This window comes from Scyliorhinus canicula, chromosome 10 (assembly GCF_902713615.1).
Source record: "Scyliorhinus canicula chromosome 10, sScyCan1.1, whole genome shotgun sequence".
In the NCBI taxonomy this organism is placed as follows: Eukaryota; Metazoa; Chordata; class Chondrichthyes; order Carcharhiniformes; family Scyliorhinidae; genus Scyliorhinus; species Scyliorhinus canicula.
The window spans coordinates 95,266,387-95,288,445 of NC_052155.1; the positions used below are offsets into that span (position 1 = coordinate 95,266,387).

Here is a 22,059-nt window from a genome sequence, read left to right on the forward strand (position 1 = left end):
AGGGATTTGAATGACTTCAAGCTGTGTTAAATACATTTGGGAAATATTTATGTAAAGAATGATAATGTTTGAAGCTTGACAAGTCTGGCTTTCTGTGCTAGATAACATTATAGAATATAAACCATACTTGCAAATGAAAACCATCAACCATGAAATAGCATTATAACCAAGGGAGTTGTATAGAGAAGTATAATTTAATGTGATATGTGAAACCATGGAGAGAATTTTAACTCCCTTCCTCCCATCCTGTCCACAATGAAGGGGAAAGGTGCAACATGTTAAAGGAGGAAATTTGTAATATCCAACCCCAAGACAGAGTGAACAGAATTTCCCACAATTTTACCATAGTAGATTGGCAGTGACGGAGTAATCCATTCTGGAAAGGTTGGCCCATCATTGAAGTATGTTAATGTGGCTCTTATGCTGAGATCTTGGCAGCGATTTAACTGTAATACACTAGGTTTTCCAGTGCTTGAAAGGTGGAAGCAGTCGGATTCAGCAGGGCAGTGTGATTTATAAAGTACTGCTTGTAGGCCAACAATCGGTACATCAACTTCTCTATTTCCTTAAAACATGAAGCGTTTTCGATTCCCCTTCCTTCCAATTGCTGATCTTCAACAACAGCCCACGATGTTCCCACTGGCAGGCAGCTACAATCCTCTATTGCTGGCTTTCCCACTCACAAGCAGCTATCAGTCAATCGAGCCAGCTGCCAGGCACGAATGAAGTACAGAAATGAAAACCAAGTCCTCATATTGGGGCTTGTGTTTCCACCTGGAAAGTCATGTCAAGGTGGAAATGCCATTTCTGTAGCTCATAACTTTACCTCCCATGAATTGATGGAAAATCGCAGCTGGTAAACCCAGGAATGGAATTTCTATCCCATTGTTTAATAATCCACAGCTCACAACTGGTCATACCTACATGTTGGAAAAGTGATTTCATGTTATTAAATACATTATATGCAAATAATTCCCCAAATGCAATTTTTTCTACAGATATTAATTAAACAACTAAGCAGTGGAAGAATTTTGAATTTTAATGCAGACAGGTGGTTATCAAGACAGCACGATGATGGAGAAATTGTGCGTGAATTTCCTCTCTCAAGAGAAAGAGATGGGAAGCCATTCCATCCAGGTAGGTAAATTCCAGTCGAACAGGGCAGGCTCCGAACCAATTGCAAGTGTTATGCTAGCTAGGGTAATTAATGAAAATACCTGTTCTTTGGGAATTTCAATTTTCCAAATTTCACACAACAGATGAGAATTCAAGCTCTTAACAATAACAGATTTTAATTCCCACTGCATGCAACCACAGATGAATGTGCATTTCTTACCTAGTCAGCGACTGAATAATAGCAAACCTTGATACACATTATAACTTTTTATCAGCATTATTCTGTCCAGTACAGTGATGGGCTGCAAGATAACACATGCTGCATGTGGATCTTATTGCAGGAAGGGGGTCAAATTTGGGAAAATTAAGAGCATGTTGGGAAGCCAACCCCACCCTGTTGACTTCAATGTTTCAGTCCATTGCATTAGGCTGTGTGTGAACAACAAACTGAGAAGCTGGACGCCTGTTGCATGTCAATTGTCCAATAAATGTAATATCAACATTACGATGGAATCCATGGTTTTAAAGGGTATATTTTCTTTGTGCTATACCCTAATTGAAAGGGAAAAAAACCCTTCTGTTTCCCAGAGAAACAAAAACCAAAACAGAAACTGATGCTGGTTGAGATCGGATAAAAGGCATAGAGCCATTCTATTTTTGATTAGCGGTGGTGCAGTTGAAAAGAGAGAACATGAACTCTGGAATTCTGAGGCCTTTGTGATTCTCTTTTCCCGCTGGCAGCGCAACCCCACCCGCACATTTCCTGGAGGCATGGGATGGCTTCAAAGGGAAATCTCATTGACAAGTGGTGGCAAGAGAGAATCCTTCCGCCAGTGAATGTCAAGTCACTGAGAAACGTGTGGCAAGGGAACGGAGAATCCCTCCTGAAGTTTGGATCGGGGGTGAGATAAAGGAAAATAAGATTACTGTCACTGCTTCGGCGATTTTAAATGAATGGGTTGACTGGCAGCAGCTATATAATACACAGGATTGTTACACAGGATTTGGATAAAGGTGTTTCTGGAACATCCATGCCATCAAGAGTAATTTTGATAAAGACTGCACCATAGAACTCAGCTTGTCTGGGTGTTGCTGATGGGTGAGGTTTGGAGGCTAAATTCTCAAAGTAAAGGAGCTAAAATTCTACCTAACGAAGATCAGGGCTTTGTGGTTCAGTTTGTGTGGCTGACATGGGTGTCATATATGCAGAATGGACCACCTTTTAAACCAATGAGATCTATCTTCGAATATTGCTGGAAAGAGACATGTTGCTGAAGTTTTTGTCTTGTAGTCATCGGGACAAATACAGGAATTCCAAATTTCAAAGACTCATAACAATTTTTACTCTCTGAGAAAAGGGTGCTGGTTGATTGGCAAGTCAGCTCTGATTGGACAAGGTGTTCCATGGAGGAAGCAATGATCTGTTTTTGATGTATCTGCTATTTAATGTGTAATATATAGTTTATATCAACGATGATTTGCCTCTAAATTCATATTTAATTCATGTTGATTTTGGCTAAAATAAAAGTTAGATAAAGTGAAATCATGTTTATTGGTTTTCACGTTGGGGTAATTTGGTAAATTCACTTCTTTTGATTTATTGGTCAAATGAGGATCAGAACAGATTGATGTTTAACTTTAACGGCATGTGCACGGTTTTCCCGAAATTCGTCATAATGCAAGGCTTGCACTGTGAAAATTGAGGAGGCTCATTCATGTTCACAAAATGGGGCATTAAAATTCAAAACTCACAACTACTTCCTTACCTGTTTGTGGGAAAGGGTTTGTTCACACTACTTTGGCTGAAGTTGACTTTCTGTACTTTGGCAATGTCTTCTACATTTTGCAAGTTTGATCGATCAAACCAAAATGGCTGCTCCTCATGTTATCTTAGATTAGACGTCGAATGAGGTGTAACTTGTTCAGCGCCAGCAACAGCAGCCTTCTGGTCACAGACCTGTTGCTGCACACCAGAGTGAGAAACCCGAGAGTGGACCATCAGTGGTGGAGTTTGCACCAGGCAGCACCTGCAAAATAGGGTATCAGCCAGATTCCGTTTCCTTTACAGAACAGTTGTGTCACGGGGGCTCAGGAACATTACGTTAGGCATCTGCAGTGTTCTATAAGAAGACTTCCACCTTGTTGGAGGTGGTGGCCACATATTATCAGTGGCTGCCAAAGTCACGTCACGCTGAACCTATTTACTCTAAAATCATCAGAATTTCTCAGTCGGCAGCCCAGAATGTATAAGGCAAGTGATCAATGGCTTTTTTGTCAAAGGAACCGGCAAATTGTCAGCTTCAGCTGTGATGAGACTAGGCTGAATGTGATGCCGGGTTTGTGACTCTGGTTGGTTTCCTACAGATGCAGGGTATTGTCGATTGCATTCACATGTTAATATGGGCAGAGCAACCAGGAGTATTTGTCTACTCCATCAATGTGCAACTGGTATGAAACCACATAAAGATTACTGGCAGGTATGTGCAAGACTGCCAGGCAGATGCCAACATGTTGTCAGCCTGTGGCAGTGCAAGCTTCCTCATGTCTTTGGACCTGCAAGCAGACTTGAGGGGTGACTGTTAGGTGACAAGGGTTACTACTTCAAACTTACCTCATGATAACTTTAAGAAACCTGACCAATAAAGTAAGATAGCATTGCAATGACAGCCAAATCACCATCAGGTGCATGACTGAACAAATCAATGGCATGGTCAGGATGTGCTTCCTGTGTATTCAGGTGTTCAGACAGATTTTCAGATGCCTTTCAGAATACATCAGGTAGGATCTCCAGAATTGCTGTGGTTTGTTGTGCTCTGTAATACATTGCACAGGAAGAAGGCTTGGACTTGTAAGAGGAAGAGAAAGATCACCCATTCTTCTTGAATGATTCAAAGGTCTTAAGATGTATTGAGTTAGTTTGTAGCCCTGATCTGATTGAATGAAAGAGAGGTGGGGATAAATGGCTACTCTACTCCTCTGTATTATGTCATTAAAATTGGACCTTTAGATCCAGAACACAGAACTACAGATCAAAGGCTATTCAGGGGAAACAGAAGAAAACCCCAGGAGAAAACAACTATTATTTGTGGAGCGACCCAGGAGTCCAATTCCAAGTGGAACAACCACATGAGTCCACAGAAAGCATATCACAGCCTTAGCAGCAGAATACCACTTTAACACCCTTTCAAGTAACCCAGTGGGATAGGTAAATTTGGTAAACCTTTCAAATAACTGGAAGCTTTGAAGAAAAAAACAACTTTTAAAGAGTTTGCTGCCTACTCATTTGACAATGAGCTGGTGATCTAATGGCTATTCTGCTGGTAAGGTGGGCTGTTGCCAAATGAAGGCATGGTGACTGCTGCTGGGGTACACACATTCACTGCATAAATGTGATATGTGGTCCAACATGCCTGTGGGAGGGGATGATATATGTCACCTGGTTACACTTAAGGGCCCTTGGTTGACCATAAGTCATATGAACAGCCATTCGGCCCTTCAAGCTTACTCCGTCATTCAATAGGATCATGGCTGATGCAGTGTGTGCCATCAATGAAGCCTTAGCCCCGAGTTAAAGTACTACATTCTGTCACCCTAATGGTGCAATCAGCCCATTTTTAGCACTTTATCACACAGCAAAGCTAATTTTCAGTTGCTTACATGACCTATGGACATAGAAGAATATATTAACATTTGGGACTACCTCCTACCATACACCCTGCATAATGACTCGTAGAGCAGAAAAGAAAATAATTTCAGCCAAAATATTGACCTGATTTCTTGTACAGGATCATTTCCAGTTCTGCATTCAGACTTTCTATAGTGAAGGGCCAGTCCTTTGCTCTGTAAAGACATTGTGCCAGGAAATCAGGGTTCAAGTAAGATGATCTTTAAATACTGCTGGATCAGCCTGGAAAATGTATAGTCCCGGAGTCTGAAATCGTTTAATCAGGTGATTTCATTTAATTAAGCGAGGGTGACATGACGTTCTGTGAACATAGGAATACAACTCACCTGCAATTGGGAAACTGGCCACACAGTCATATCCAAAAAGATTTACAAAAATAAGGTAAAACATTTTATTGGTCAAGTGTAACGTTCAGCTAACCCTGTGCAAATGTGTATTGAACGTACGAGTTTTCTGGATTGTCATTTATCAAGTTCCGTTTATATTAATCATTCAATTATTGTAATTGGCTTTATACCTTGTGTTTCATTTGGCAGTGGTGAAATACCAAGTTCAAATCCACACTGGGGAGTTGGAGGAACCGGATTCATATCTTCCAATTCACATCTGTATTTATGGGGAAAGAGGAGACACTGGATTGCGTTATTTGTACAAATTTGACAAACCTGCCAAGTTCAAAAAGGGACAGGTAAGCTTATGAGCAAACAAATTTATGGGCACATTCACTGATTTATTTGAAAATTTGGGTTAAATGATATTTCTTTCATTTACTTAGTGAACCATAAGCAAGATGGTTGGAGTACATACAACTTAGCTGTGGGTGATTTTGTGAAGTACAGTTTGAAATGGCAGAAGATGTGAATGGTGATATACCTCCAATATCCTCCATCCAGTACCTTTCAAAGGAGTATATGTGCTTTTGAACAAGAGCTGTACAGCTGTGGAGTACTCTTAAAACATTTCAAGAGGTGGTTCAGGAACAGATTTGTTAAGACCACATTACTAACTGAACAATGAAAGTCCTTGCAGACTGCAAATGGAGAAATGGGAGGACTCTTGGGGCGAATTGTCCCATGCCTCCACCAGCGGGTTCAATGACAGATTGAGAGGGCATAGGGAAGAGAATTATTCAGGAAACCCAGAGTTCAGTTTTATGCCAGTGTGAATTGTTCATGGGATCTTCTTCTGGTGCCTGCCATGGCAGATCGGGAAACCTGCTGGTGGCTGGCATTAAACTGATTTCCATCCCATTAATGGGATGCAGATGAAGGCCTGACTGGGCAGAATCCTTAGGAGCATTGGCATACAGAGGGATCCGGGCGTTTAGGTCCATAGTCCCATGAAAGTGGTAATGCAGGTGGATAAGGTGTCAAGAAGGCAGAAGGAAAAGAATGCCCCCACGGCACAGGCCCGCCCGCGGATCGGTGGGCCCTGATCATGGGCCAGGCCACTGTGGGGGCACCCCCCGGGGCCAGATCACCCCGCGACCCCCCCAGGACCCTGGAGCCCGCCCGCGCCGCCAATCCTGCCGGTAAGGGAGGTGGTTTGATTCACGCCGGCGGGACCGGCATTACAGCAGTGGGACTTCGATCCATTGCGGGCCGGAGAATCGCCGAGGGGGGCCGCCGACCGGCGCGGCGTGATTCCCGCCTCCACCAAAACTCCGGTGCCGGAGACTTCGGGAGACGGGGGGGGGGGGGGGGGGGGGGTGTGAGGGAGTGAGGGATTCACGCCGGCCCCCGGCGTTTCGCCGACTCTGCGGGGGGTCGGAGAATCCAGCCCCTGGTGTTGAATCAACTATTATGGAACATTATTTGGCATCTTTTATTTCATTAGTGCATTGGTTTCTAAGCCACCCTGGCATTATGGTGATGGGGTCTTCGTAGGTTTGGTGCATTAAAAGGTTGATCTTCCTTGTTCCACAATAACTTATCAAATGCTCTTTGAGAAACATACTAAATTCACCGAAATATTCTAGGCAGGCTAAAAAATTACCTCTTCGATTGGACAATAATGACTCATTATGTCCTCTAAACAAGTAGGGTTGGATCCTCCCCCGCCGCCACCTGTAGCAGGGTTCCCGACACGGCGGAGAATCGGACGTCGTAAAGAAAATGGGATCGGCGCCCTTTCCAATATTCTGGGCCCCACTTGTGCCGGGTTGAGGTTCGTGCCTACGTGCCAGTGGGAAGATGCAAATGGATCTTAATGACCCATTAAGAGAATGGAAGACAAAGAGAAACCGGTCAGCAAGTTAGTCAGCAGTCCACAGGGATGCAGTGAAAAGAAATACTATTGTAAGATGCACCTGGGCAATATACTTGCTGGCTCAGACAAAGGAAGCACCATGTGTTAATTCCTGGAAAGAGAAAGCAGTCAGCTGCCTTTAAACCCTCAGATCTTTGAGCTCAAGCCATTCATTAATTTCAGTGGGCTGTGATTGACAGCTTCCACACACAGCTGCAGCCTTGCTTCATTCATCTTCCTTCATGGTTGAGTAACTCTGAAGTGCTCTAACCACAATGTTTGTAAACATCAACCACTTCAAAGAGAGTTAATTGCTGTCAATTTCCAGCTGAGCACCTCAAAATCAATCGAGCATGAAGGGAAAGAACATTCCAGAATGATCAGGCCTCAGAAGTGAAGGGAGCTGTTTTCTATCTCTGCTGCCTGCCATCTGTAAGAAGCTGAAGATCTTTTAAATGTATCAAAATTATTATGATCTAAAACCAGACCAGCCCCCAACAGTGGCTAGGATATGAGACAGAAATGCCAAATTTAATTTTAGTATTGTAAGACTGTGAGGAAAGGATACCTTGCTCCAAGAGTGAAGAAATAGTGATTGGGTATTTTAAAACAAACTATATTACTAACACATTATTAACATATCTTTAACTTCACACCAGACAATAGCTCACAATTACCACTTAAACAATGCTACTCAATACCTTACCCGCTATATTTAGTTTCACTTAAACAACAAGAAAAAAATATCTCAGCTCTCAATCTACCTTAAATACTATGAACACAGAGGAATACTTGCTGAACAGAGATGTTCTTTGAGACAGAGAGCTGTTTTGACATTGCTTTAAAGAAAAGACCTGACTCCTTTCAGACCCATGCAAAAACCGTTGCTGTATATCTTCAAAAGTTTTTTAAGCTGGTGTGTTCACCTTTCCAACCACACTGTTCTTCTGTCTGAAGACATATCTCTTAACTGAACTGCAGAGAGCAAACTGCTTGACTTCTGTTCACAGCGTCATCTAACTCACAACTGAACTGCTTTCTTCAAAATGCCTGATAATTTAGTTCCACGCAGTCATGACATCATCTTATCAATCTGAAAGCTAATTAACTCCACAGGGAATCCCAAACCTGCATTAGCCCAAGCTTTTTACGATGATTTAATTGTACTCTGGCTCCCAAATCTTTTTTATACTTAGAATTATTTTAAAATATGATTTCAGCAGTCAAACACACTCTAATCCAGAATTTTAACCCTTACTTCAAATAACTATGACACAATAAGCTGAAATTCCTAGATTCATTACGAAACCAGCAGCTTGTTGCTCTTCAGGGGCTGAAGTAAAAGAACTGGGGCAGGAATCTCCGTTGGCTGTCACCGGAATCACGAAACGCGATTGGGCGGAGAATAGGTTCTGATGCTAAAATCATGGCGGGTGCCGATTTGATGCCAAATCCCAATTCTCTATCACCTCGACAGCGGCGTCAATACGGTCCGGAACGCACGTACAGTAAACATCATATGCTTGTCTGCAGCTGATCCGCTATTCTCCAGGGCCTCCCCGATGCTCCGTCTCCGATGGGCCAAGTTCCCAACAGCGCAGTTTACTCGTGCTTACTTGTCCAACAGGTCACTTCCCTAGGTGTCCTCTGGCTCTAGATGACCCATCAGATGTATGCGTGCGCTTCAGCACAACCAGTGCTATATTATTGGCTGGGATGAGAGTGGTGGGGATTGTAATGTGTATATGCGGCTGCAGAATGTCAGCCTCCCGAGTGTCAATCACAGACCCCGCTAATCCCGCACCATTTTTCATTGGAATCGATTGTGTTACACCTGGTGCCAGTGTTAGCCCTTCAACAGTGTTAGTTGCTGAATCGATCCAGGATCTGCACCAGTTTTGCTGTCATTTTGCTGATAAATTCTGCATTGGCATCAACACTTAGTCTCAGAAATGGATAATCCTTCCCCTGATCTATTGTTTTGAAAGCAGTGAGTGTCCAACATATTCTTTCCTGTGAACCTGAAATGCTGTGGAGTTCTGCCAGGAAAATAGATATCCTTGCCTGAGAAGATCACACCAAGCCTGGAAGAAATGAACCAAAAGGCTGAACTTCAGAAAGTCATTGATTGGAAGTCATCCCTGTCACTCAGAAATCCCTATCCTTTTATTAATATTTTCTCTCCTTTTCCACCACCCTTTCCTCTCTATGTTGTTCATCTCTGTGTGTATGCATCTTTGTGCCTGTGTGTGTGTAAAGAGTGGATCGATTTAGAAAAGAAGTGAGGGGTTGGAAAATGAGTAGTAGATAGCCAGTGACCTTTTCTGTCTGTTTAATTAAAGATACTGGATGGGATTCTCTCAACCCAGGCCGGGCCAGAGAATCGTTGGGCTGGGCGCGAAACGCGCGACACCGCCCTGATGCAGGTCCGCCGATTCTCTGGAGAGCGGAGAACCGACGCCATGGGGGCCGGCACAGTTGGTGCGGCGCCGGTCGGGGGCCGTTCTACATGCCCCCCCCCCCCCAGCGCTACTCGGGGGCCGCTCTGCGTGGCCCCCTCGGTGATTCTCGGCCCGGGATGGGCCGAGCGGCCGCACAATAAATCCGGGTCCCGCTGGCGCTATCAACGTATGGTCTTACCCGGCAGGACCTCGGCGTGCATCCATCAGGGGCGGCCTGGTGGGGGGGGAGGGGGGTCCGGCCCTGGGGGTGTTGTGATTCCAGGTCAAGTGGGGCTGGAATTAACCTTGCATTAACCCAGGGTGTCATATCGATACCTCCAAAATGGGAGAAGGATCCTCCCCAATCTGATCAAATTTCAAGTTTACCTGAGCACCATCTCCTAGAAATTCAATGACAGTAATCCTCATAATTTACTGAGAAGCCTCCATTTTAAAACCTTCATTGTAACTAAAAGCATCAATTATCATCATCATCATCTAAAAATCTATAGACCTTCCATGAAAGAGAGACTGGGACAGTTATACTTTGTAATTGTACATTTTGTACACCGGCCCACTATGCTCCACCCGTCCAAAATGGTGTTGTCCTGCTGCTTTCTGCGTGCTGTCTCAGAACCATTGGTGCATCATCGGCTGGCCGGCGATGCTCCGCTCCCGGTGGGCTGAGTTCCCGACGGCGCGGGACACGTGTGGTCTCAGCCGGCATGCCGGCTGCAGACTGTGTCCAGCGCCGTCACACTTGGCTAGGATCCATGCCGCTGACTGAAGGGACTTCTGCTAGTGATGGGGGGATTGGTGGGGGGTGGCCAGGGGTTAGGCTGGTTAGGTTTCTCACACGGCCGGCGGTATGTTGTATGGCGCAACCGGTGTAAGTCATCAGTCGTGTGAATGCGCGGCCTGGGACCCGGTCATTCTCCAGCCGTTTTCAATATCATCTTTCACTCAGCACCAGTGCTAGCCACTCACCGGTTCCAGAATCGGTGAGGGGTCGGCGTCGAATTTTCTGTCGTGAAAGTCCACGCAAACAATGCTGGCGTCAGCACTTAGTCTCCAGAACGGAGAATCCAACCCACTTGTGTTTAAACTTCTGCAGCAATTGAGGAATTGTAAATAATATGTAAATATTTTGAAACTCATCGATGCTTGCTGCTGAAAGTCTGAGGGCAAGCCAAATACACACCTCACGCAGTAAGACTGCACATATATGTTGTCTGTGATACCAATTATTTGTATAATTCTGTTAATGTAGGTGAAGCAGTAAATTAGTGTAATCTGCTTCGGTTACACTAGGGTCATTCAGCTCCTGACCTCATTACAGCCTTGGTTCAAATTTGAACAAAAGAGCATGCCAAAGGTGAGATGAAGGTGACTGCCCTTGACATCAAGGCAACATTTGATCGTGTATGGCTTAAGGCTAATGGGAATCAGGGGGAAAACTCTCCACTGGTTGGAGTCAGACCTAGCACAAAGGAATATTGAAATGGTTGTTGGAGGTCTATCCTGGGACATCAGATCAGGAGTTCCTCAAGGTAGTGCCCTCAGCCCAACCATCTTCAGCTGCTTCATCGTAAGATCAAAAGTGGAGATGTTAGCTGTAATTTCACAATGTTCAACACCATTCACGGCTCCTACGTCACTAAGGCAGTCCATGTTCAAATGTAGCAAGGCCTGGACAATGTCCAGGCTTGAGCCACCGACAAATGGCCAGTGACATTCACGCCATAAAATGCCAGGTAATTACCATCTCTAATAAGGGAGAATCTAACCTTTGCCCTTGACATCCAAACATCTTCCACAAACATTCACACCCTCCAACACCAATGCACAGTAGCAACAGAATGTATCATCTGCACTGCAGGAACTCCTCAGGCAGCATCTTCCAAACCCACAACCACTACCACCTAGAAGGACAAAGGCAGCAGTTACATGAGAACACTACCACCTGGAAGTTCCTCTCCAAGTCACTCACCATCCTGACTTGGAGATATATTGCTGTTCCTGCACTGTTGCTGGGTCAAAATCCTGGAACTGCCTCCCTCATTGAACAGCGAGTGGCCCTGCACCACATGGACTGCAGCGATTCAAGAAGGCAGCTCACCATTGCCTTCTCAAGGGCAATTAGAGATGGGCTACAAATTCTGGCTGAGCCAGTGAGGCCCACATCCTGCAAAATTATATATTTTTTTAAATTGGTGAAGGAGGTTACATCTACTCCCTTGTAATTTCAGACATTTTTCACCAGAACTATCATTTTGAGTTGTATGATCTCTCTGACCAAATATGAGGATGGATATTTTAATGTGAGACCAATGGCAGGAATATGTCAGATAGCATATTTCCTGTCATTTGCTCCTTTGAAATGCTGAATTCATCACACCTCTGATCCCCTGTCATCCAGCAATATTGTCGGTCACAGAGGATTCTTAAAGTTAAATAGCCTGTTTCCCTGCCAGGTTTCAAAACACACCCATCCCATTCAGGCACATCTTTGGTCACACCACGAATGGCCTAGGTATCGGTATTAGGTATTTAAGTGTCACTGACCCCAAGACATTTGGGCAATTTTAATCCTTCCCATCTGTTGGAAACTGGTTGAGAGGGTTAAAAACATAGGTTATGCCACAGCTTGGATCTATCGGAAAATGTTCAGCTGTTCCCAGTTTTAATTTATTCGACTGAGCAGGTGCCAAGGACATCAACCCAAAGCTGATAGGATCCATTTTCATTTATGGAGACAAAAGAAGAAAATATGCTCAGTGGGGATGGAGCACAGATTGAGTGAAATGTAGGTCTTCTATGTAAGATATGCCCTCCCTGTAGTGATATGCATCACTGTAAATACACAAGGGGTTAAGGTAAATACACTACAACTAAGTAACCACTAGAGGGAGCACCAGAGATGTTATATATACATATACAAACAGGAAGTCAGTCTCTCTCTCTTCACAGCAATGACAGCTGGTGAGCAGGACACAGACAGGCAGCTCAGATGTAACATAGTCTAAGCGCTGGTGAGAGATTGAACTCACATATATAAAGCATCTACTTCAACTGTAAGACTACAAGCTTTATTCAGACACAAGAAATAATACATGGTACCAGGATCAGATGACTTCAGAACACTTACTAGAAAAGTTATACAAGATGCAGACAAAGCACGACTGAAAACAGAAGAAAACACGGACTTGGAGAGGCTTCGCTGGGTCGATGCAACTCGTTGGAACTCCACCGCAGCTGAAAACAACCGGCAATTTAAGTCACAGATGGAAAATCTTTAAACAAACGTTCGAACTGTATATCATAGCTAATGAGTTGAGTACGGCCTCAGAAGAAATTAAAATAGCACTTCTCCCAGCAGGACGTGATAGAGAAATCTATAACTGCTTTAATTACTTGAAAGGTGAAGACAACACCAAATTAGAAGTAATACTTTAAAAATTGGAGGATTACTGTAACACCAGTAACAATGCTGCTTTAAGACATTCAATGCTCAGAGACCAAATTGCACAGGGAATGAGTGATGCAAAACTTAAACAATCATCAGAACAGAAAGGTTTAATGCTGGAAATAGCGATTGACAAATGCAGATTGCAAGAAAAACAATAACTTTAAGTTTTTAACAAGAAAAAACGCAAAAAAGTTATTTTCCATGGGTCTGAAGCAGTTAAAATGCCGTATGAGCACATTTTAAACTGCCTGGGGAACAAAAGAACAACAGGTCTGCGCATGTGCAGGAAACAGCAACCACGCATGCGCAATTAAAAAAAGACGTTTTGGGCGCAGATCGTTCTGCGCATGCGCAAGACGCGCATGTGCAGTTTACCAAAAAGCGCACAGTAAAGGAAAAGCAATTTGCACATGCGCAATTGATTCCTACTCTTTACGTCACGAGCGTCATGATATCAGAGGCCTCAGACCACGCCCACTTAAAGGGGAAATGTCCGAGAATTGAAAAAAAGAGTTTTAAAGCAACAAAACACAATTTTTTCACCTTGAAAGACAGAACAATGCCTGAACTTCTACCCGCAGTTGAAAATAGCCTCCGCAGCACCCTGGAACAAACAGTTTGTATCACCCGAAGTGAAGAGCACAATGCAAATCTGAAACCAAAGATGATTAGTTCATTGCACATGAAGAGCACGATGACAAATCCGAAACAAAAGAAGATGATTTGTTTATCGAAGAATACTACTCAGGCATTGCTGATCATAAAAGCATCAGCACCATGGTTGAAAAACTCAGCACGACTCTACTCATGGTAGATGAATCCAATACCATGATGCAATGGCAGATTTTCGATACATTGGATGTCAGCAACCTGTCAAATACCCAAGAAGAAAAGTGGGAGAATTCGGTAGTGCGCGTCTACCAGGACTGGAGTGCGGAGGTGGCTAAGCGGAGGGCCGGGTTCAACCGGACGAAGGCGGTGCTCCACGGCAAGCAGGTGAAGTTCGGCATGCTGCCGCCTGCGCGCCTGTGGGTCACCTACAAGGACCAACATTACTATTTTGAGTCCCCGGAGGACTAGGGATTGGGGGCTGTGGGAGTTTTTTTTTCTATCACTGTTTACGTTGTTGCTGGTTATTCTGTTTGTTTTTTTTCTCTCGCTTTCGGATAATGTTGGTTATGGTTTTGTGTCTTAAGGGGGGTATTGGGGTTTGTGGTTGATCTGTTTTTGTTTGTACGGGGTTGGTGGATGGGTTGGGACTGCTATTTGGGAGCAGTGTTGGGGGGGTGGGGTGGTGCAGTGTAAAAGCGCGGGCTTTCCTCTGGTTTCCCGTGCTGCGGGACAAGGGGGTGGAGCTGGTGGCAAGGGGCGTGGATATCAGATCCGTTTTCCCGCGCTGAAGCGGTGCCAAGGAGCTGATGCAGGGGGGGAGGGGTGACCCCATATCGGGAGGGGTCGGAGTTAGGGCGGGAGCTGCCGGGGTCAGCAGAAGTCAACTGGCTCACGGGAGTACTATGGAGGGAGCGTCGCGGCTAGGAGGGGTCCTAGCCTGGGGGGGTGGGGGGGGGGGGGGGGGGGGGAGAGAGAGAGAGAGAGAGAGAATACCGGGTTGCTGCTGGATTGGCCAGGGAGGAGCTGGTGTGGGTCGGGGTGAGGTTCTAATTTGTAATTTGTTGAACGAAGCCTAATGCACACACACAACTTGTAAAATAGTATAACTAAGTTGGATGAATGCTCATCTGCACTGCAGGAGAAACATGGCAACTGCAGTAGTACCCTCATAAACTTAGGCCATGAGGCATCTTTCATGAATTCTCCCACTGTTGGATAAATGTAAGCATAGCTCTCGGGTGAAGGAGCTAAATTGAGGGAAAGCTAATTATAACATCAGGCAGGAACTGAAGAATCTAGATTGGGGCGGATGTTTGAGGGTAAATCAACATCTAGCATGTGGGAGGCTTTCAAATGTCATTTGATAGGAATTCAGGAGCCTGGGAGGAAGAAGGATAAGCATGAAAAGTTTCCGGAACCTTGGATAACGAGGGATATTGCGAGCCGAGTAAAAAAGAAAAAGGAAACATTTGTATGGACTAGAAGACTGGCAACAGACGAAACCCATGAGAAATATAAGGAAAGTAGGAAGGAACTTAAACAAGGAGTCAGGACGGCTAAATGAGTAAAAGTAATTGTACATGAAAAGTAATTGGCAATCAGAATTAAGAAAAACCCAAGGAATACCCTTTATACATATATAAAGAGCAAGAGGGTAGCCAGGGAAAGGGTTGGCTCGCTCAAGGGCAGGGGACGGATCTATGCATGGAGCCAGAGGAAATGGGCGAGCTATTAAATGAGTTATTTGTATCCGTATTCACCAAAGAGAAGGACTTGGTGGATGCTGAGTCTGGGGAAGGGTGTGTAGATAGTCTGGGTCACATTGAGGTCAAAAAGGATGAGGTGTTGGGCGTCTTGAAAAATATTAAGGTAGATAAGTCCCCAGGACCTGATGGGATCTACCCCAGGTTACTGAGGGAGGAAATTGCCGGGGCCTTGGCAGAAATCTTTGTATCCTCACTGGCTACAGGTGAGGTCCCAGGGAACTGGAGAATAGCTAATGTTATTCCTTTGTTTAAGAAGGGTCGCAAGGGTAATCCAGGAAATAACAGGCCAGTGAGCCCTGCGTCAGTGGTTGGGAGATTATTGGAGTGGATTCTTCGAGATAGGATTTACTATCATTTGGAAGCAAGTGATGCATTAACGAGAGGCTTTGTGAAGGGGACGTGTCTCATTAACTTGGTCGAGTTTTTCGAGGAAGTGGCGAAGGAGATTGATGAAGTAGGGCAGTGGTTGCTGTCTACATGGACTTCAGAAAGACCTTTGACAAGGTCCCTCATGGCAGACTGATACAAAAGGTGAAGACATATGGGATCAGATGTGAGCTGGCAAGAAGGATACAGAACTGGCTGGGTCACAGAAGACAGAGGGTAGCAATGGAAGGGTGCTTTTCTGAATGGAGGGCTGTGACTAGTTGTGTTCCACAGGGATCAGTGCTGGGACCTTTGCTGTTTAAAGTATATATAAATAATTTGTCAGAAAATGTAACTGGTCTGATTAGTAAGTTTGCAGACTACTCAAATGTTGGTTGGGGCAAATTGGGGCAGTATGGTAGCATTGTGGTTAGCAAATTGCTTCACAGCTCCAGGGGCCCAGGTTCGATTCCCGGCTTGGGTCACTGTCTGTGCGGAGTCTGCACATTCTCCTTATGTGTGCGTGGGTTTCCTCCGGGTGCTCTGGTTTCCTCCCACAGTCCAAAGATGTGCAGGTTAGGTGGATTGGCCATAATAAATTACCCTTAGTGTCCAAAATTGCCCTTAGTGTTGGGTGGGGTTACTGGGTTATGGGGATAGGGTGGAGGTGTGGGCTTGGGTAGGGTGCTCTTTTCAAGAGCCGGTGCAGACTCGATGGGCTGAATGGCCTCCTTCTGCACTGTAAATTCTATGACTCTATGGTGAAATTGTGGATAGCGATGAGGACTGTCAGGGGATATAGTAGGATATAGATCAGTTAGACTTGAGCGGAGAGATGACAGATAGAGTTTAATCCAGCCAAATGTGAGGTTATTCATTTTGGAAGGTGTAATACACGTGGGAAATATACAGTAACTGGCAGAACCCTTAAGAGTATTGACAGGCAGAAGGAACTGGATGTACGGGGCCATAGGTCACTGAAAGTGGCAACGCAGGTGGAGATGGTAGTCAAGAAGGCATAGGGCATGCTTTCCTTCATCAGACAGAACATTGGCTTGCCTTCATCAGACAGGACATTGAGTGTAAAAATTGGCACGTCATGCTGCAGCTGTATAGAATTTTAGTTAGGCCACACTTGGAATATAATGTTCAATCCTGGTCACAAGACTACAAGAAGGATGTGAAGGCTTTGGAGAGGGTGCAGAAGATGTTTACCAGGATGTTGCTACATTAGCAATGAGGAGAGGTTGGATAAATTTGGTTTGTTCTCACTGGAATGACGGAGGTTGAGGGGTAACCTGAGAGAAGTCAACAAAACTATGAGGGGCATGAACAGAGTGGATAGTCTGAAGCATTTTTCCCAGGGTGGAAGAGTCAGTTACTAGGAGACATAGGTTAAAGGTGCGGGGGACAAAGTTTAGAGGCGATGTTCAAGGGAAGTTTTTTGACACAGACGGTAGCGGGTGCTTTTGGGGGAGGTGGTGGAAGTAGGTACGATTGTGAAGTTTAAGGGACATCTTGACAAATGCATGAATAGGATGGGAATAGAGGGATACGAGCCCCGGAAGTGTAAAAAGTTTGAAGTTAGACGGGCATCATTTCGGCTCAGGCTTGGAGGGCTGAAGGGCCTGTTCCTGTGCTGTACTTTTCTTTGTTCTTTTGCTCCTTTAGCTATTTTAAGGTTCAAACTTCAAAGAGCAGCCAATTTCATCTCACATGGAAAATATTTACAAATATGAGGTGAAGGATGTTGAGAGGATCCAGCAATCAATCCTCAAAGAGTTGTCACATTTTGTTGCGGTAGAATGAAAGCAGATGCCCAGTTGGGAACCTTGCAGTGAAGTGTAATTTGTTTCATAGAGAGAGCAATCTATTTTCACAATGATGTTCTGTAGCATGGAAAGTCCAACAATTTGGGAAGCCAATTGCACACTGCTTAAGTATATATAGCAGTCTATCTGTTGGTACTTAGCTTCAATTATCTCTCTTAATGGGTCATTTCCTGAGGTATCCCTTTGGCATAACATTTACTGATAATTTTGATCCTCTTTGTTAGTGGTAATGGATTGTGGGTTGTTCAGGTAAATCATCTTGCACCAGATGGCATGTATCTGGTGGCACTACCTGACTGCCAACTCTGTACCTCTTCTATTATTCCTTTGTCTTGCAGAGATAACTTACTCTGTTATGGTAAACATACCACCTGAACTATCCCTGTTGCAAGTTGTGAGTGTATGTTCTATTTTACTCTCACATCAATGTTCAAGCTCCCTGGTGTGTCAACGCTTTCTTTGTTAAGTGTCTCTTTCGTTGAGGTGAGACTTTGCTAGTGCTAGATCTGACCTGCAACTAAATATTAATTATTTGACTATCCTGTAATTTTGACTGAATGTGCCTTAACTAATAGATTCCTAAAATGTTTTGTAAATTATTCTTCAAGGTTGTTATTTTCCAAGTTGAAGCTGTGTCTTTGGGTAAGCTACAGAAGGTGCTCCTCCGCAGTGAAGCTGATAAAAGATCTCAGCGTTGGTATTGTGAGAAAGTGGTCATTAAAGAAGAGGGTGACAATAAATTAGAATATGTCTTCAACTGTGACAGGTAACAACTAGGTTGAAATCTTGTTGGACAAAAATATGTTTTTGTCATGTCATACTTGCCAGTGTTTTACAGTAGAATTAAATATATTTTTCAATTCTTTATGAAATCAAAAAGCTGTGCTAATTTTCAGTTTTCCTAACTATGACACAGGAACAGTTGGAAAATTAGACCAGTTGTCTTAATTTGGTTTTGCTGTTACTGGTAATTCAGTAATAAATTTCTATTGAATAGAAACCAGATTAAATCTGCATGAATGAATTCTCTTGGCACTAAATTCAGTGAAAATGTCAATATCACGTGTGTACTGACATTGGACAGGATTCTCTGTTTGGGAGACTAAGGGCAGGATTCTGCGTTGCCCAATGCCGATATCTTAAATTGGCGATCAGGTGGAGAATCCCTCCTGATGCCCAAATCGGGGGGGAGCAGGTTTGATGACGGTTTTCGAGTCACCACCCCTTCAAAATTACGTAATTGTGTCACGCGCCGCACGCTGTTGGAACAGTTTTGGCACGTCATCGGAAGGCCGTCCCCCGATGCTCCTCCCCCACTGAGCCGAGTTCCCGACTTCGCGGTCTGAGCGGTTGGGAACATAGCATGACGGCTACGGACTGTGTAAAGCGCCACCACTGTCGGCTGGAAGCCGACCTGCTGACCAAGGGGGCTTCCATGAAGGCTGGGGGTACTGGTGGGGGGTGGCCAGGGGGTGTCCTGTGGGCGTATTTGGCATGTCGGGTTCACGCACGGCCGACGCCATGCTGTACGACACGACCTCTGCAGGTCGTTGCCGTGCGCATGCGCAGCCACGGACCCAGCCATTCTCTGGCTGTTTTTGGAACGGGAGCCATAAGTTTTACCCAGCACCGCTGCTAGGCCCTCACCAGTCCCGGAAACGGTGAGGGTTCGCCACCGATTTTGCCGTCGTAAAACTCCACAGTTCCAACGCTGCCGTCAGCACCTAGCCACAGAATTGGATATTTTAGTCGGGGCAGGGGATGCCATGCCAAACAGTAAGGCCACCATATAAACCTTGGGGGCCTGGTTTCAGCTGAGGGTTGGAGCCCTCCTTGCTCCACAGAAGCTGACCCCAGCAAAATGGGCCAACTATGTTTGTCTCCCCCATCCCCACCCACCCTGCCCTGGCCTCCCAATTGCTGACCTTCCCCACCCCAGTGTAGCCACCCTGACTGACTTCCCAATCCAGCCTTCTCCTTGACTCCACATCAGCAACATTAGTAATCCCAGTAGTGGGTACCACTTCCAGTGGTGCTGCTGGGATTGGCAAGCTTTCATCCAACTGATTGGCCAGCAGATCTTGGAGGCAGGACATCTTCCCATATGGGGGCAGAAGCCATACCTTCAGGCAGTTAACTTCCTGATGACCAATGAACCCAGTCACAACTTTCTGGGCCACAGTGGAGGTGGGCTTGCCCCTACCCATTCAGCTGGAGGGCAGGGCTAACACCTCTGTCAAAAATTCTAACCAATGTCTTCTGGGAAAGAGATAAAGGAAATTAATTTGAAGAAATAAACCGACCAACATAAATATTTAATTAAAGAGGTAGACAACATGTATAAAATTCCTCAGTGGTTATACCTAGTTACTGACATTACTTTCACGAGATAACAGCAGACACTGTCCGTTCCCTGAAATATTGCAGAAACCTCATTGTACCAGATCTCTGCCATAGCCAGGAGTTTCCAACTTGCCTTATAAAGGACCTTCTGCTCACTATAGAAGGTAAATTGTGGACTGTGGGGGGAGTTAGATATGGTGCGGTAAAGTTGGGACAGGGGAAGAAGGTTGGATTTCTCATTCCATCTTACAGGAGTTCTCATTTGAGTATCTCAGTCCGGACACAATGGGCAATCGGGTGGAGAATCCCTTTTGACGCCGAAATCGGGAGCGGCGCCTGTTTTCGATTGCTCCGCCCCCTCCAAAACACCTTCATCAGTGAGTACACCGCACACCGTTGGGACGGCCTCAGGAATTCACCTGAAGCCCTCCCTCGATGCTCTGCCCCCGAGGGGCCGACTTCCTTGCGGCATGGATCACTTGTGCTCTGAGATTTCGTCAACCTCGCATGGCGGCTGCGGACTGTGTTCAGCGGCGCCATAGTCGGGGGTGGGGGTGGGGTGGGGGTGGGGGTGGAGCCGTTCTGCTGGCCGGGGGGCTTCGGCGGGGGCTGGGAGGACTGGTGGTGGGTGGCGTGGGGGGGGGGGGGGGGTGGGATTACAGGGGGCACTATCTGGCAGGCCGGATCCGTGAGCGGCCGGTGCCTTGTTGTACAGCGCAACTGCTGCAGGTCATCTGCGTGTGCATTTGCGGCCACAGACCCGGCAATTCTCTGGCCATTTCTGTTGGGCACGGCGAGGGTTTTACGTGGTGCAACTGCTAGCCCTCCACCGGGAGGAGCATTGATGCGGGGGCGGCACCGACCTTTTCATTGTAAAACTAGATACGTCCTCCGGACATAGCCTCAAAATGGTAGAATCCAGCCCAATGAGTCTGTGAAGAATGATATGCCCTCAAAGGTGAGGCATAACAGAGATTTGATGGACAGATTTGGGTGTCCTGGAACATGAATCACAAAAAGTTGATATTCAGCTACAGCAAGCGATTGGGAATGCAAAATGAATAATGGTGCTTATTGCAAGGGGAATCACATATAAAAATAGGGAAAACGTGCTGTTGTTGTACAGGGCATTGGTGAGGTTACAGCTGGAGTACTGTATACAGTTTTGGTCTCCTGAGCTAAGAAAGGTTTTAATTGCATTAGAATCAGTTTAGAGAAGGTTCACTTGACTAATTCCTGGGATGAAGGGGTTATCCTATGAGGAAATGTTGGGTGGAGATCTCATTGAAACAAATAAGAACCTGAGGGGGTAAAAGCAAATTCCTGCGGATGCTGGAATCTCAAACCAAAAAGAAAATGCTGGAAAATCTCAGCAGGTCTGGCAGCATCTATAGGGAGAGAAAAGAGCTAACGTTTCGAGTCCAATGGCTCTTTGTCAAAGAACCTGAGGGGATTTGGAAAGGCTGGGTACTGAAAGTATGACCCACCTTATATGAGAGACTAAAACTCAAGGACACAGGATAAAAATAAGGGTGTCTCCCAATTAAAACAGAGATGGGGAAAAATTCCTACTAATGAGACATTAGTATGCAAAATTATCTTCTCCAGTGATCAGTAGAGGCTGGGTCATTGAATATTTTTAAGGCTGAGTTCAAAAGATTCATGATTAACAAGGGAAACAAAGGGCAACACGGTGGCGCAGTGGGTTAGCCCTGCTGCCTCACGGCGCCGTGGTCCCAGGTTCGATCCCGGCTCTGGGTCACTGTCCGTGTGGAGTTTGCACATTCTCCCCGTGTTTGCGTGGATTTCGCCCCCACAACCCAAAGACGTGCAGGTTAGGTGGATTGGCCATGCTAAATTGCCCCTTAATTGGATAAAATGAATTGGGTACTCTAAATTTATATCAAAACAAACAAGGGAGACAAAGGCCAAGGGATAGATGAGAACATAAAGCTGAGGCAGCAATGAGATCAGCCCTGATCTTATCAAATGGAGGTTTACTCCGAATTTTAATTCGTAAGTTCGTATGATAAGTTCGTATGATGTGATTCACATCAGGTTATCAATGAAACTGAAAGTTAAAAAAACAGGCTTCGACAGTGTATGTGTAGCAATGGGTCAAGAAGGTGGGCTGGATTGGGATGATGTGACTTGAATATCTTTCCTCAAATGCTGGGTGAGT

General features: G+C 45.2%; 1 protein-coding gene across 1 annotated transcript in view; it reads left to right on the forward strand.

Moving 5' to 3' along the window:
- LOC119972132 overlaps positions 1 to 22,059 on the forward strand; it is a 660,627-nt gene that overhangs the window by 240,453 nt on the left and 398,115 nt on the right. Inside the window, exons 22-24 of the mRNA XM_038808465.1 lie at positions 999 to 1,137; positions 5,338 to 5,489; positions 18,143 to 18,300. Of these exons, the coding sequence (XP_038664393.1) occupies positions 999 to 1,137; positions 5,338 to 5,489; positions 18,143 to 18,300 (449 nt within the window). The remainder of the gene's footprint in view (positions 1 to 998; positions 1,138 to 5,337; positions 5,490 to 18,142; positions 18,301 to 22,059) is intronic.